At 40.2% G+C, this 16,595-nt stretch overlaps 1 protein-coding gene across 9 annotated transcripts in view; it reads left to right on the top strand.

Moving 5' to 3' along the window:
• Positions 1-16,595, top strand: part of Hbs1l (Hbs1-like (S. cerevisiae)) — a 72,911-nt gene that overhangs the window by 4,860 nt on the left and 51,456 nt on the right. For 6 of the 9 annotated variants that reach the window (XR_380070.1, NM_019702.2, NM_001042593.1 and 3 more), the window contains exons 3-4: positions 3,692-3,805; positions 6,747-6,941. Coding sequence is in view for 4 of the 9 variants with exons in the window: in NM_019702.2 (NP_062676.2) it covers positions 3,692-3,805; positions 6,747-6,941 (309 nt within the window). In the remaining 5 variants the exon portion in view is untranslated. The other 3 variants (NM_001145209.2, XM_006512805.3, XM_006512804.2) reach the window with 3 other exon arrangements.

Here is a 16,595-nt window from a genome sequence, read left to right on the forward strand (position 1 = left end):
CATCATCACCCTGACAGCAGTGACAGCGCTACCACCAAAGCAGGCTAGAAAAGAAAAATGTGTGGTGTAGCAATCTCATCAGACTGGAACCTAGCCTGTGCTGGCTTGCACTTCACATGCATGCATCACAGGTAACCTACAGTCTGGGTTCCCTGCTGCAGCCTCCCTGATGTCGGGAACACTGGCCTGTGTGCCCTGGCATGACCTGACAAGTGAGTTGGGACTAGTTCTGTTTCTTGGAGCAGTAGCCTCCCGTGGCAGAACAGCAGGATTATTCCCTGGCCTTGTTGGCTGCTCTGTGACAGTCCCTCTGTTGTGGTTTCATCTTCACACACCAGGATCAGGATCACTGTCCGCATAACCTGCAGAAGAGTTCTTCTTTGGGGATTAGTGAACACATGATGTCTTGAGAAGCTCAGGGAATAACAATCTCCATTCTTTTATTTATTCAGGAGGCGAACATACTCGACTCATGGTCTAATGAAGCCTGTAATTGAGTTGCTTTACCAATTAATAGAAACTTCTAAACTTTAGCCATGGATGCATGTATTTTTTTATTTCTTGATAGAAGTTGGGCAGTAGTCCTTGATATATTTGTTCTGAACCTGTCTGCCCTATTTTTTCTTTTTACTGTAAAGCAGCTGTGTCAGGTCCTGTTCAGATAGTGTGCAGCTGTAGTCTGATGGGTAGGGAAGAATCCTGACTTGAGTCTGAGCACGCTGACGGGAAGGGTGAGTAAGCTGCTATGTTAGGGAGGATGTAGGTAGAGTGATGGCCACTGAGTGACATTGGTTTTGGGAGCCTTACAGAATTCATACAAGTCACAGCATGAAAGGACAGGTGGGACATGGGAACCAGTTGTGAAAGGTCTTTGTCAATTGTGTGTGTGTCAGTAGGGAGAGGTTGTATAGACTAAACTCGCTGTCCTGGAACTCACTGTGTAGACCAGGCTGGCCTTGAACTTACAGAGTTGTGCTCTCCTCTGCCCCTCAGAAGCTGGCATTAGCTGTGCCACTCCCAGCAGGACAGGCAGTGTTTCTTAAGCTTCCCCTGTGGGGGTGAAGCAGCAGAGAGGAGTTGTTCAGTGCAGGTTTCTTTTGATTTGTCCTAGTTGCCTTTCCTTGTTTTGGTTTGGGACGTAGGGAACCTCCCCAGAAACAGAAGCTTCTAGCAGATGGCGCAGGTGCTGATAGGCTCTAACTTCCGCTTTGCAGTCGCTAGTGAAACTTGTTGAGGAAAGCGTCTGATTGTTACCTCAGTCAGCACTGGCTGCTCGCAGGTTTCGTGGGTGGCAGTGGAGAATGTGCACAGTTAACACTGAGCTAAGCAAAAAACAGTTGATGAAAGCCTGGAAAACAACTGTGAATCTCTAGGTAGCAAACAGAATAAATCTAAAATGCCAGGATTTCAAAGCTCTACTTTACACATCACTAGAAATAAAAGACTGTCAATGTAAGTGTTACCTGATGGTTATAAGACTTAGCTCTGGTCTGTGATTTAAACTGTGGAAAATGTATTCTTAGAGAATCTGTGTGTTTCTTCAGTGTTCTCCTGTAATGCTAATTTTATCTTGCAGAATGTAGGGAAGAATATGCATATATGTAAATAACATGTGCATTGTTGAAATACTTTGTGGTGTTAGGACATGTCTTTTAACCTGTAGATCACTAACAAAACCAATAACCATCTTAATGAAAGTACTTGCACATTTGGAGACATAGATTAGCTCTCTAGTAAAGAACATGGGCTCAGGACTTTTTCCTTAAAAAGGCAAAAGCTTGATTTAAAGAGGTGTAAGGATTGTGACTGATGTTGCAAAGGCAGCATTGTATTAATATTACACTCATATTAAACATTCCTGGAACAAGGCTGTAGCTAAACTGAGGAAGAATGTGTTGGTCACAGTGTATCTACAGGTGCAGTAGAGATCAGACTTGCAAAGAACACTGAAGTGTTGGTGGCCTTGTCTAGGCTAAAGCATCTTTCCTGTGGCACCCCCTTCACGCCCTTCTTTACTACAGATGCTTTTAGTTCTCTGTCTCCTTGTGTGGATTGACTTCTTGTCAATCTTCAAGTTTTCTATGTTCTTTATTGTAACTGCTCAGTCTCCAGGGATTGATCTCTTTCTCCAGTACTGTTAAATATGTTACTCATTTGGATTTTAAAACATGACAGTACAATTTTTTTTTGTCTTCCTTGCTAATCTATATATGGTCATTGACTTGTGGCCTTCTGATTTCTGAATATAAATATTACACATGGGCTGTAACTTCATATTTTCTGCATTATCTGTAAGTTTTGGAGGTAGTTTCTCCTTCAGCATTTATACCTCCCTGGAGCCATGCACAGAAGTCCAGTGTAGGAATTGCGTTCATTGGGCTTAGTATGTTCTTAGGGAAAGTGGAATACTGTAAAGGCCCTGCTTTGCAGTGCTGCCTTTGTGTTTCTGTCCTTAACAAATATATGCCTAAGCCAGTGGCGGTGTGTGTGTGTGTGTGTGTGTGTGTGTGTGTGTGTGTGTGTAAGTGACTGACTGGTTTACTGTGCCATTGTATGATTGAAAAATGAGTTGCTCAAAATGTAAGGTCTGTTGAGTGCTGGAGAGCCGATGGCTCAGCGGTTAAGCACACTGCTGTGGGGGCCATACATCACCTCAGTTTCAGAGGGTCCAGTGCCTCTTCTGTGTGGTGCACAGATGCATACTGGAGCACCATATTCATATACACATTAGATAAATAGATTAAAATGCATGCATACACGTATACATACTTAATTTAATGCTTATGCTTTCAGGATCTTTTTGGATTCTGTCAAAATTAGTGTTTCTTAGATAATAAATTTAGTCTAGTGTTTGCTTCTCTATGAAAATACACTTGGGGTGCTTTCCTAAGTAAATGAGTTTGATGTGTGCTTCAGGATCTTAGTACCAAGAATATAAAGGAGCATAATTGTGGGCAAGGATGAAACTAGATGCATGGAATGGTCTTGGAAAGTAGGGGAAAGAACAACAGTGAGAAAGTAGTAAATCCTTAGGCTTAGGACTTAGGTAGAACTTGGGTGGATTTATATCATCCTGGGACATTGCTAAGTCATCATTCTTGTCAGACATGGAAAACTGGCTGTGAATGGTGAGGAGATCTGTGTGTGGATTTATGCATGTCAGTCTATGTGCATGTTCCTGTGTGTGTGTGTGTGATGCACGCATGTGAGTATGCAGATGCCTGCTGCCTATGTATGAGCATACAGAGGCCAGAGTAGACCAGCCTGATAGTTTCCTCTGTTGCTCTGTTTTAGTGCCTTCAGACATGCTTTCTCAGTGAGCTGGACACTTGCTGTTTAGGCGAGGCTAGCTGGCCAGCTCGCTGTTGGGTTTTGTCTCTTTCGGCAGCACAGGGGATACAAGCACGTGCCGCCCTGCTGGTTTTTTCTGTGGGTGTTGGGTAGTCACCGCTTACCGTTGCTTGCAGAACAAGCACTCTAAGCCCTAAGCCAGCCTCTGAACTCCCGGATTTTTAATTTTTAGCTTTTTTGTCTTTAGTACTGAGAGTCATACCTAGGGCCTCCCATGTACTAGGGAAGCAGTTTACCAGTGGGCTCTAGCCGTTTCTCCTTTATCCTCACTCGTGTTAGAGACACATGAGAGCCTACTGGGGATCGGCTGTACTACTGTGTTTTTCCTTTTATATCCTAGCCGCTCAGTTCATTTACTCACGCCGTGACAACCCTGAAGAAGAATATGGCTATGAAGATCTGAGAGAGTCTTCTAATTCTCTTTTGAATCACCAATTAAGTGAAATTGACCAAGGTATGGCTTTTTAAAAATAGCATGTCTTCTTTGGCTGAAAATGATTAATCACCAAGTAAGAATTTGTAAATTTCATGGAAGTCATTCATAGTAATGCTTATGGACATTAACGGTACAAGCACATCTTTGAAGGAAAATTTCCATTTTATTTGATGTGTCTTGTGAGAGTTTAGTTGTGTGTGGAAAAAATGACTGCATTGAGCACAGCAGCTGCTCAGTCACAGGACTTTGGACTGGGAGTTTTCTTCTCTTATCCTTTACATAGGGCAGAAAGTCCAGTGATTGGTAATAAGAACATGGAGAGAATCTTCGCTCGTGAGCTTTCGTAGAGCAGATGATTAAGTGACAGGAGTTGTTTTATTGACAAGAACATGGCTTCCAGGAAATCTAGAGATGAAAGCACCAAAGAGCAGAGTAGCAGACTTCGCTGCTCTGCTGCCGTGCCTGACAGGGAAGTTTCCAGGAGTCAGGAAAGATTAGTCACAGCCGCAGCAGCTAACTGCTTGTTTTCAGCTCTGAAACATGAGCCAGGGCATGAGTGATGGATGCCGTCTGTGAGAAGGAAGGAGGCTGAGATGCTACAATTTCCCTTACAGTAGATTTTTTTTTTCTGTATGTGTTTTTAACTTGTAAGTTTATAATTAATCTGGAAACAGGAAGCAATGGTGAGTCTGAAAGCTGATCTTTGAATGTTAATAAAACAGCAACTCCTGAGGCTGGAGAGATGGCTCAGTGCATTAGAGCACTCGCTGCTCTTCCAGGAGACCTGGTCCAGTTCCCAGCACTCACGTGGTGGCTCACAAGCATCCATCCCTTCTCTCGTCTGACCTCTGTGCCACCAGGCCTGGACTTGGTGCACACATAGTACAGGCAAAACACTCATACATATGAAGTTTATAAATAAATTAATATTTTTTTGATGCCAAGTGCTAACAAAACTTGGATAAATGGAAAGAAGACATACATATATAAAATTAGAGGTTAGAAACAATAAAGATAGAAGAAATTAAACTTTCCTTAGGAACTCTGTAGATTCACATGAGCATCTGGTGCATGGCAGAACTAGAATATGCACTCTGGAGTTTTCTTTGTATTCTTAGCATAGTCTTGAGGGATAAGAAGGTAGGAGTAGGCTAGAAGTCCTTTTTCAGCTACGTGTGCTTCCATGGTTAGTAATTAAGGACTTACAAAAGTCCAAGTTATATTTGAGAAAGAAGGCTAGCTTTCAGGCCTGCCATGCAGCTGTTTACACACACGACAGGCATAATTGTCATGCATCGCACGAGGTGCTTTGCTGGCACTGCACTGAGGCCCCGAGTCTGACTGGCCTAGCGGTGAGCCTTATTTTATAGGGACACAAGTAGGATGTGAGTCAGTTAGGTCAGTCTACCTGCACAGGCTCCACTTTTCACCCCGGATGACACTTCCACTTGAGGAATGTGTAGGGAATAGATCCTATAGGTAGTTATTAGGGGTTTGGATGCTATCTCTGGTAACTACTGACTTCCAATTTCAATGATTCATGGATTAATTCTTATTCTTCCCTATTCACAGGGAAAGCCTATCAACCTTTTAAAGTAAACCTTACGCAGATATAAAGCAGAAATGTCCTGGTAGTTAAAGGAAATTGTTTTTAATAATTAAAAGTGCAGTTAAGCGTGTACTGCAGCGTTTACAAAGGAGTCTTGACCAGAGATGCCTCACAGTAGATCTTCTCACAGCAGCCTGTGGGGTACATGAGGACTGTGTTCCGAGGCATGTCTGGCATACAGCGTTCCGGTGAGGACCAGATATGATCAGTGTGAAAATAGCCAAGTGCTACAGTGTGCAAATGTGTGCCTTTTTTATTCCTTAGCTTCTGATGAGTGTAAGACTGACTTTTTATGTTAGTTATAACAATAATGAAAATCTCTAAACATTACAATCTCAGGTTTAAATATGGTTTTAAAAATGAATGTTCACTTCTATCTTAGTTTTACGGACTTGATTTTTTTTGTGCTAAATTATTTTGATAACTTTAAAAGATAATTTTTGTTGGCTTTGTGGAGAGCTTATCAGTTTGAATCACATAAGAAATAGAGTTAGTGATGAACTGGGTTCACCAAGTTCAAAGTAGTTCACAGTCCCTTTCCTTTTTGAGCATGCTAAAAGTGATGAGGATAAATTCCACTGTCACAGTCTATCAGAGTGTGCCATTTGTAATTTTATAAAGCTTTTTATTTTTATTTTTAAGTATGTGTGTGTGTATGTCTGTGGTTGGCTTGTGCATGGGAGTAAAGGTGCCTATAGACCTTCAAAGAGGGTGTCGGCTCCTGGAGCTGGAGTCAGAGACTGATCTGATCTGCCCCGCATAGGGGCTTGAGAACAAACTATTCTCTGTAGGAATAGTGCCTGCTCTTACCTTCTGAACCATTTCTCCAGCTCCATCCATTTGTATTTTTAAAGCAAAAGGCAGTATTGTTCTGGAGACATGTAACATCATCCTGTATTGAGAACGGGCATTATTGTATACACTTTTGTTTTGTTTTGTTTTGTTTTGTTTTTTGTTTGTTTGTTTTTTTTTGAGACAGGGTTTCTCTGTGTAGCCCTGGCTGTCCTGGAACTCACTTTGTAGACCAGGCTGGCCTCGAACTCAGAAATCCGCCTGCCTCTGCCTCCCAAGTGCTGGGATTAAAGGCATGCGCCACTACGCCCGGCTTTTTTTTTATATTGTATACACTTTATATGTATTTTCCAGGTGTTATTCAGAAACATTGATTACATTGATTTCTTCACTAATGAGATGTGAGAAGGCAGGTGTATAGTAGAAAAATTAACTGTTGTAACTTCTACCAAAGAAAAGGGACATTTGAGTATCCTAGTGTAGTTTACAGTTCTCGACTGTGACACTGACTCTTTGAAGGTACTGTATAGTTCAGCTTTCTAATCTGTTGTGTTCCAGCTCGCCTGTATTCATGCCTTGATCACATGAGAGAGGTACTGGGGGACGCTGTGCCTGATGACATACTGACTGAGGCAATTCTGAAACACAAATTTGATGTGCAGAAGGCTTTGTCCGTGGTTCTGGAACAAGATGGTGTGCAGCCTTGGAAGGAGAAGAGTGAGCGAGCAGTGTGTGCAGGACAGCCTTCAAAAGGTACAGCGCCTTCACCTGCTCTGCCCGGATGCTGCACTTAGCTCTCTTACGTGTCGTTTGCCTTCTAGTTTGCACTTTTGTTAAGAGTTTTTATTTTGTTTTATGTGCATGAGTGTTTTGTCTGCATTTATATCTGTGCCCCACACGTGTAATGCTGTAGGAGGTCGGAAGAGGGTGTGCAGTCCCTGGAGCTGGAGTTCAGGATGGTTGTGAGCTACTTCGTGAGTGCTGGGGACCAAGCCTTGGTATTCTGCAAGAGAAGAGGGATTAAGGCTCTTAGCCACGGAACCAACTCTAGCCCCTGAGTTGGCAATTTTCAACCTGAGCGTTATGTTCCCTTTCTGTTAAAGTGTATGCATACCAGTAGCACAAAGAAAGTCAAGTCAGATGAAAGAAATCACTTTCCTTCCTGTTACTTTCTTACTGAGCTATTGTCTTTTAAAAATCCCAATGAGATGAGATAGAAATGAGAACCTAGCTATTAATGTTAAAAATTCCTCTGTTTATATTGTGGATGATTATAATTTCATGTTATTTAAAAATATCATTAAATGTTAAATACTGAAACTATACTCATCACATTTTCATTTTTAGCTAACGTGTAAGAAAACAATAGATCTTTAATGTTAAAATTATAGGGTTGGGGTATAGAATGTTATGGACATGAAGAAGTGTGGTGCACATGTACTAATTGTTATGAGTTCTGCTAGTGGGAGTTGATCATTTGTTACCTGGATTGATATGTCCTTTAGTCTTTGGATTAGACTTCTGCAGAATTGCTAGCCTACTACTTTGAAATCAGTCCTTTTCTTTGTGGGGAGAGGGCTGAAACATGTACTTTTAATTGATCTGGATGTCTTTTGTATTAATAATGTGTCCTTAAAACACAGAAAGAAAAAACACAGGTGTTGTTTGCTTGCTGCTTTTAATGTCTTTAAATACAGAATAAAATGAACCCAGTTTTTTTCATTTTTTTAAAAAGTTTTAATGAGGTAATCATGATAATTTTACTATGATAGACCTTTACAGTCACGAACTGTATGATTCAATAAATTCATGACAACTAGAACATTGGTACTTACCGTTACATACGCAGTGAGCATAGCATGAAGGTAACTTAGGTTGTTAGAGGTAATACTCCTTTTTTATTTTCCTCATGGTCCCTATTGCTAAGTAATAAACAAGTATCATTTATATCATGATCAAGAGATGCACTTAGTAATTAAATGCCTCGTTTCATGTCTCCTTTTGGTTGCTGTGACTGTCTCCTGCAAATGTCAACTCATGCATCTGAACATTGATGGCTCTTGTAAGGTAAGGAGTCTTATTTTCTTCCTTTGGAGTTTCACCCCAAAATGTTCACCATTCTTATCTTCAATCAGAAAATCATTTGGATAGCAGTAGCAAACCTTTTGATTGTTGTAGCTCAATAGCAGAATATGGATCCCATAGTTCTTCACTTGAGCCACGTCACTATTTACTTCATAGAAAAGAGAAACATGACAGACCCCAAAGTGAAAAGGAACTAGAATCATGTAAGTTAACAAAAGAGCTGGCTCTAGCTCACCTGATTCATGATACGCCAAGAGATTCTTGTGCACGCCAGCTGTCAGCCAGACTGCCACCCTCAGACAGCGGGCAGAGTGAGCTTCTTAAGAGCCTAGGTGCTGATGTGGTAAGACCTCCTGCATCTGCGTGTGCTCCTGAAGAGGATTTTACTTTCAAAGGGATACGAGACTTAGAGTCCCTAGTGAGGGAGGACGTAGTAACTAGTGGTTCTTTGGGAATTCGGAGCAGCTCACTACCTGATTTTCAAAGTACTCCCGTGCAGAACGTCTCAGCAAGCTTAAGTAATCCACTGCTGTTATCTAGCCCAGTGGAAAATAATTCCAGTATAAACACTGAAGTTGAACAAAGTGCCAAGAATAATATTGTAAAAACTAACAGTTTACCATTTTCCCAGCGTGAAAGTCCATCCCTAGCTGAGCTGTTTGAGGAACACAGAGGAAGCAGCTCTGGCCAGTGCTTTACTTTGTCTGACCTGTGTAACCAGTCACCTGCCAGCTTGGGTTCCCTTCCCCTGTCACAACTGGCAAACCGCTCGCAGTCTGCTAACGGAGTATCAGAGTTAACAGGATCTCTGTCATCTTTGGCATTTTGTAAAGCTGCCCCCACGAGAGACCTGGAGAATTTATCCCTTTCTGATTTGATTGCAAAAACGATTGAACTAGACAATTCTCAGATTAACAGAGATTCCTTTGAGTTTAGTTTATCTGAAACTATGAGGAGCCCTGAAGTTGATTCAAATATTGATCTTAGTGTCTTGATAAAAACTCCAGAGTTTGTCCCAAAGCCTGTAGTTGACCCATCAGTTGCTGTAACACCAGACACTAAAGTTCTGAGTTCAAAGTTAGGGAAACCTTCCAATTCTACTAAGGATAGTATGAAACCCAAAAGAGCCTCCCTTGCTAGGAAAGCTCCTCTGTCTCTGCCGTGGACCAAGGCCCTTGCTGCTAGGCCTTCAGCTTTCGCGTCAACGCTGTGTCTTCGTTACCCACTGAAAAGCTGCAAGAGGCGCACTCTTGAACTCTACAAGACTTTCCTTTATAGCAGACAAGTTCAAGATGTATCGGACAAAGAAATAAGTCCTCTTGCAGCAATAACGCCATTTGACTTCAAATCAGCATCTCCTGATGACGTTGTAAAAGCTAATCAAAAGAAGGCGTTTACTAGAGAATAGGGACAGAAGGGAAACTTGGCTACTGTTGTAAGCTTTTTAATCGCAATGTAAAGGTTTTGTAGGATCATTTTATATTATGGAATTCTAATTGTGATTTTTTATTAAAATTGTCTTAAGTCCGTCCAGTATAACAACTTAAGTCAAGGATTTTTTTGCACTGAGAATTTTTTCCTGATGTCTTGGAGTAATGACTGGTTTCATTTAAATTGCTAGCTCATAAGAGTGTATGTTTACAGTGTGCAGATAGAAACATGATATTGTGACTTGGACCTCAGATACTTCATTTGATATCCAACTTTCTGAAGTTTTTTTCTATGAAATATTTTTTGTCCTTTTTTTTCTTAAATGAAAGTGCAACTACTTAGGATTGTCATAGTATGAAGATTGTTCTCAGGATATAGAGCACAGCTGAGACATGCTTGTACTTTCAGCTATTATTTGTATCATTCCTGTTTTATTATTTTACTTAGGTGACTACTGAAACTTTCCTATTAGAAAAACTTAAAATTCTTGACTTTTGCAAGCACTATGAAATATGGTTAAGGTGATTTTTTTGATGATGAAAATCTTTTAAGGGACCATGTATATATTGGAATTGGATTAATACATACATTATTTTTATACATTATATATTTTTTAGGCTTTAAGGTATCCTCTTTAAAATAAACATATAGAATGTATTTGGAAGTATGTTTGCATGTTATTTAAATAGTTTTACCAGATCTCTGACAGTTGCTGTAGAGTGAATAATGAGACATGGATCCTTTCTTCTTGTTCCTGGTGGCTGTGTGCCCAGCACTCCCCAAGCTCCCCAGCGGCCGAGCCGTGAGAGTGCTGTGCTCAGTAGAATAAGGACACTTCTACACTGTGGGTCCTCAGCTAGAGTTAGGAGTCACCAGAGAATATTTTCTAAACGTAGTTAACTGTTGCTGCTTTTCAGACTGGCTGACTAGGTTTCTGAGGGAGGCCCTTGGGAATGTATTTCTAGATGATACTTAATGTATCAAGTGACACATATGTCTGCTTCTCCTGGAGAATTGTGCAGTAAACAATTTTGATGTCAGATATATCAGACCAAGTTAATTTCTAATAATCAGAAATATCAAGGACAAGTTACTAATCAGGGATAGTTGTCTTTTGCCTAGAATGATAAACAATAGTGTTAATATTCCATGCATAATGTTATTTCTTCGTAAATATTGAGTAGCTGCCCACTAAACATTTTTTTTTCCTGGCAGCTACTTCACTACTTGTGTGTGTGTGTGCGTGCATATGTGTGTGTGTGTCTCTGTGTATGTGTTTATATTCAGATTGATTTTTCCAGTAGTTTCAGTTGTACATGATACTGCCACATTCAGTATTTTACTGAGCCACAATACAAGTCCCACAATGTGCTTGTAACTATTATTTCATTATTTCTAATGTTTAGGAGATTATAAAAACCACAGCATGCATTTTAGGATTAGCATTAAAATTTGGGTTACCCTTAGCCACTGTCTTTGGTTTTCTACTCTTCTACCTCTAGTGGTTTAGTAGCCCAACTATTTAGATGACTTACCAACTAGATTTATGTGCAGGTAGTGTCCAGTTTAGAGTTGAATGTATTCTGAGAGTTTGTAATGCGTAGTACTCCTCATAGATTAAGCCCTATGTAAGTGATTCTCTTTTCACACAAAGTCAAATATTCAAATATTCATATTCAATTTCCACTTGATCCATACTAAAGAGTATAATAGTATTATTTTACTTTTTATGATAGAGTAGTTTTTAAGAAGAGAAACAATATGTTGTAAACTGTACTTAGGTGGGCTGTGTGTACTTGTTAGCTGATTAGGATTGAAACTACCACTTAGAGTTTTTTTCACGTGCAGAAAAGATATATATATATTACATTTACATGATATATATTTTACATATATATAATTTCTTCTAAAAAATAACTTCCTAGCCTTCCTCTTTCTTTACACTTGGCTCCTAACCTGTCTGGCCTGTGCTTAACAAGGTCTTGCCCTTCTGACTGGGAATGTCACAGTTTCTGAGACTCAGAGTGAAGCTGAGAGTCTCCCTGCTGTCTGTCCCCCTTGCCATGGTCCCTGGCACAGAGCAGGGTGTGCTCATTGGTAATAGGCATTGTGACTATGCTTACAGCTGTGTGTACAGCTGCTGCTGTCTGGGAACACAGGGATGTTGAATGTGTTAGGGTTACCTTTGTTTCCTACTTCAAACATCCACGTTGACACGCAGAGGCATCTTTGTGCTATGATCAGATGCCTCCATTTACATAGGAATACAGTAAACTACTTCTAAATGATGGAAAAGATGTTCAGAATGATGCCTGTTGCTCTTTGTTCTCTTCGATCTTTAAAGCTCTGTTGTGTTCGTGGGCATTTTGTCCTTTTCACTGTAAAGTTCGTGGTTCTTGGAATTGTCTAGAACCACGCATCCTTTCTGCTCAGGCTCTGGCTGTGCCCGGCCTTTCCTGTTCTGCTCCCCCTGCATTTTCACCTGTGCGCCCTCTGCTTTGGACCTTCCTTTCTTCTACCCTTCCTCAGAAATAGCAATAGCTGTTAGAGTTGATATTGCTATGGGGCTGTCGTGCATCTGGCTGTCACCCCAGTGATGACACCACGGAAGGGTTGTGACTAGAAAAGGAAGCACTTCAGAGAATACAGTGCAGAGAAAAAGAACATGTTTGTAAAATGTCTGCTGTCTTCTAGATTGGCCTCGAACAGCTTGTGTTTGGATCATTATATATTGAAAATGAGTTATGTATCATCAGCTTTCTCTTATGTTCACAAATGTATATGTGTATGTGTATATACATGTATTTGTTTATAAAATGAGTGTGTAAGCAAAGATAATATTGGATAGAAAGGGAAGAATTAGTAGGGATTTCTATGATAGTTTTTATATTTGTACCTATAACTGCATAAGACTCTGTAATTGTGCAACTAATTTTCATGCTATGGAAACTTGTCACATTTTGAGTGTATATATACATTTTTATAAAAGCTACATTGAAAGAAATTACAATTCTGAGGTTTTCTTAAATCAAGTATAAAAACATTGTTTACCCATTAGAAGTTTCTATAGGAGTTTGGTATTTCTGAACGGCATTTTGATAATTTATCCAGAAAGTACTGCTTTTCATCTTACTATAGACAAAAACCAATCCACTGGGTGTGAAGAATTTTTTCCAATGTATTCATCATTTATAGTTCTTTTTCCCCATGGGATTGTGATTGCCTGCGTGCGTGTGTGTTTATAATTTGATATTTTATGCCTCATATAGAAACATAAGCATTCATACAGGGTCCTGAATATTAATTTCTGAGGTGATGGTGGGAGGGGCAAGGATTGAGAGCACACTTCCTGTCTTGTCACGCCTGACTTACTAAAGCAGGCTGGTTTAGATGCAGGCCTTATGCCAAAGTGAACAGCCTGAGGAGTCTTACTTCAAAGAGGGGGGTGGATGTAGGCTTCTACTTACAAGTTGCAACACTTGTAACTTCGAAAGAGATCTCTCTCTTTTTGTCTCCTCATCTGAACTGCTACTTCTTGATTTTTCATTAGCATTGTCCTCTGTTGACCCAGTATAATCTTTGATGCCTTTCTTCCTGACCTGCTAACTTATAATTGACTGTCACTCTTATGTCTGACTCAGGAGTAAGTGTTTATTTAGACACACATACATGTAGATAACTCGTTCTTATTGTTTGGGTTAATTCTATTCTACAAGGCGACTGAGACATTCTTCGTATAAGACATGTATTACTATATGTGCCCTGTAACTGATGAGCCATGGGTTGCATGCACACTAACCAGTCAATATGTAACTTGGTCCTCCATGTGCCTCTATTAATATGTATTATTGCATCTCATTACTGCATTACAGTGAGCTCACAGGTGACTGTTTAACAGAATATCTCATCTATTGTGCACTGTTTTTGCAACACATTTCATAGTTTTCTGGTGCTTAGGAATTGTAGACATGTCAGTATTCTGCTTCTAAGAAGACAAAAAATAAGCCGGGCGTTGGTGGTGCATGCCTTTAATCCCAGCACTCGGGAGGCAGAGGCAGGCGGATTTCTGAGTTCGAGGCCAGCCTGGTCTACAAAGTGAGTTCCAGGACAGCCAGGGCTACACAGAGAAACCCTGTCTCAAAAAACCAAAAAAGAAAAAAAAAAAACAAACAACAAAAAAACAAAACAAAAAACAAACAACAACAAAAGAAGACAAAAATAGAAAACCATGACACCAAATCCATGAGAAGCCCGTGTTTTTACCATGAGAGCTTGAAATAAGAAATAGTGTTGCTGTTTGGCCTCACTTGGGAGCTTATCTGTTGAGGACTCAAACTGTCCAGTGCTCTGTGCAGGCCTGTAAGTGATGGATGGCCACAGTTCCTTGAGTGTGACTTGGGAGTTAGAACTACATGTTGGAGAACATTGGTATACCCAGTTTTTGGTCCATGAATGAAGGGCATCTGACATACATCATCGCCCACTGGTTCCCGTCGTTAGCTGTTAGCTTTCGGAGGGACTGCAGAAACAGCTAAGGAGTTTGTTCATTGACCGCATTACCTCTTCAAGTATTTCATGCACCAGACCCAGTGTAGTTCCTCTGAGATGTTCAGGTCATTTCCTCTTGTTTGCCTAATTGTTCTACCCTAAGCCCCTGCACCTGATGTGTTTAGTTCATCCACCATGCAGTCTCCCAGTACATTCCCTGAGCTTCCTCTTCTCCCTCCCCTCGCCTCCTGTGCCTGCCTCCGTTCTCTTCAGATTGGAGTCATTGTGTCTTCATATGTGTCTGAGGCTCGCTGTATTCTTAGTCCCACCACATAGGTGGTGTTAGTACACCTGCAGACATACGTATACTTTTTATTTTCACCTCATAGCAATTGTTACTACCCCTGCAGACTTTTTCTCTTGCCTTTCCATATTTTTAAATTATCTCTATTCTTAGAACTTTTCGTTTTTAATTTTTGTTTACTTTTTTCTGTTTTAACTTCAGTAAGTTTTAACAACATATGTATATATATTTATCTAAAAGCAGAATTATATGTATTTATTTATAGACTACAGAAAGTAGTCCTTATAATCATTGTTACTCTTGATTCCTATTTTGCCATTTCTTAAATTTTGGCTTAGTTTGGACAGTATTTCTTCTGTCACCCATGGTGGCCCACAGTTCACTGTGTAGCCAGCCCATGCTGACTGCAGCTTATACCGTTCCTCTTCAGCTGCCTCGTTGTTGAGCTGGTTGACAAGGTGTGTACCACTGCTCTCAGCTCTTGGGTTATATTTTAGAAGATATATATATTTTTTTCAGTTTTTAAAACAAGTTTGTCAGTCTTCTCAAGATATTTTGTTTGAAAGTTCTGATTCATGTTAATGAATATGAAATAATTTATTCTAATACCTTTGACAGAGTCTTATTTTTTAGCTTTGTGTCTTTAATTCGGTGATACTAAGGGCTAACATACTAAATTTGGTTTCCCCACCAACATTTTTACCTTTTATAGAAAAGTAGGTTTACTATTAGCCCTGTTACATACAAAAATTTTTTTATACAAAATTTTTCTCTATCTTGGGGTGCTACTAATACTTTTGAATTTCTTTTAGGTTTTAATATTTTTGTAGATTTTGTTTTTCTGATTTATTTTCAAGTAGCTTTCTTCCCCTATTTAAGTTTAGAGAATGGATGTTTAGTGATCATAAAGCATCTCCGAGTCAAGGCAACACTGTTTCCATGGATACAGAGGCTTTGCTAGTGTTGCTAAGTATTAGTGTTCTCTTGGGTGTCAGTATCAGTCTACTGTGATGTACAGCCCCTTGAATCCTCTCCACCATGCTAGATTCTGTTGGCCATCATTTTATGACATACACACATAAAATTAGTTTATATTGTTGGTTTAGAGCTTGCTGTGTATCCAAGACTGGTTCAAACTCAGGGTCCTCCTGCCTGAGCCCTCTCAGTGCTGAGTTTACAGGTCTGTACCACCATACCCATCGTTGTTTTTTTAATGAGTCCTTTATCTTCTTCTCCTCTCAGAATATCACAAAATAGTTTTTGAGTTATTAGGACATGATTATGATTTTGTGCTTTATATTTTCATGACAAATAGCAGATTGAGTCCCTTGTTTGCTGTAGTACCTTTCTTATTTTCTGTTCTTGTGTGACTAGTATATTGGTTACTGTCTTTGTTGCTGTGATGAGCCTTCCAAGCAACTTGGGGAATATTTGGGCTTATGGTGTGGGGGTAAAATCCACGAGGCCAAAAGCATAAGGGTCAGGTTCTAAAAGCCTGTGACGCATTTCTTCACTGAGGCTGTACCTTGTGAAAGTTTCAAATCCTTCCAAAGCCCTGTCACTAGCTGGGCTTTTTTTTTCCCCCTGTCTGTTAAATAGAGGAGTCTGGGAGTATCTCAAGTTAACACAGCTAGCCAGTCTGATTCGTATCTCTTGTAACTTTCATTTTATTTCTACCCTTCCTCTCTGTGCAGGAGCTTTCTTCCTGATCCTCCTTCTCCATCTTGTTGATTTTGTCTTCTTCTGCATGCTTGAATACGTTGGCTGTATATGTGTGGGGTGCCTGGTTCCTTGCTGAGGTCGGGGAACCATCAGATCTCGAACAAGCCACCATGTGGATGCTGGGAACCAGATCTAGGTCCTCTAGAGGAACAAAAAGTGTTCTTTAGCTGCTGAGACATTTCTCCAGCCCCCTTACTCTAGTTCTAAAAATCTTTTATCCTTTAAGTTCTTCTTAGCTATAGTATCTTTACTATTGTTCATGCTAAAATATAAAATTATTTTCTGGTGGTTGGAGAGAGAGCTCAGCGATTAAGAGCACTGGCTGCTCTTCCAGAGGACTTGGGCTCAATTCCCAGCACCCACATGTCAGCTCACAA

Source organism: Mus musculus, chromosome 10 (assembly GCF_000001635.26).
Source record: "Mus musculus strain C57BL/6J chromosome 10, GRCm38.p6 C57BL/6J".
Lineage (NCBI taxonomy): Eukaryota > Metazoa > Chordata > Mammalia > Rodentia > Muridae > Mus > Mus musculus.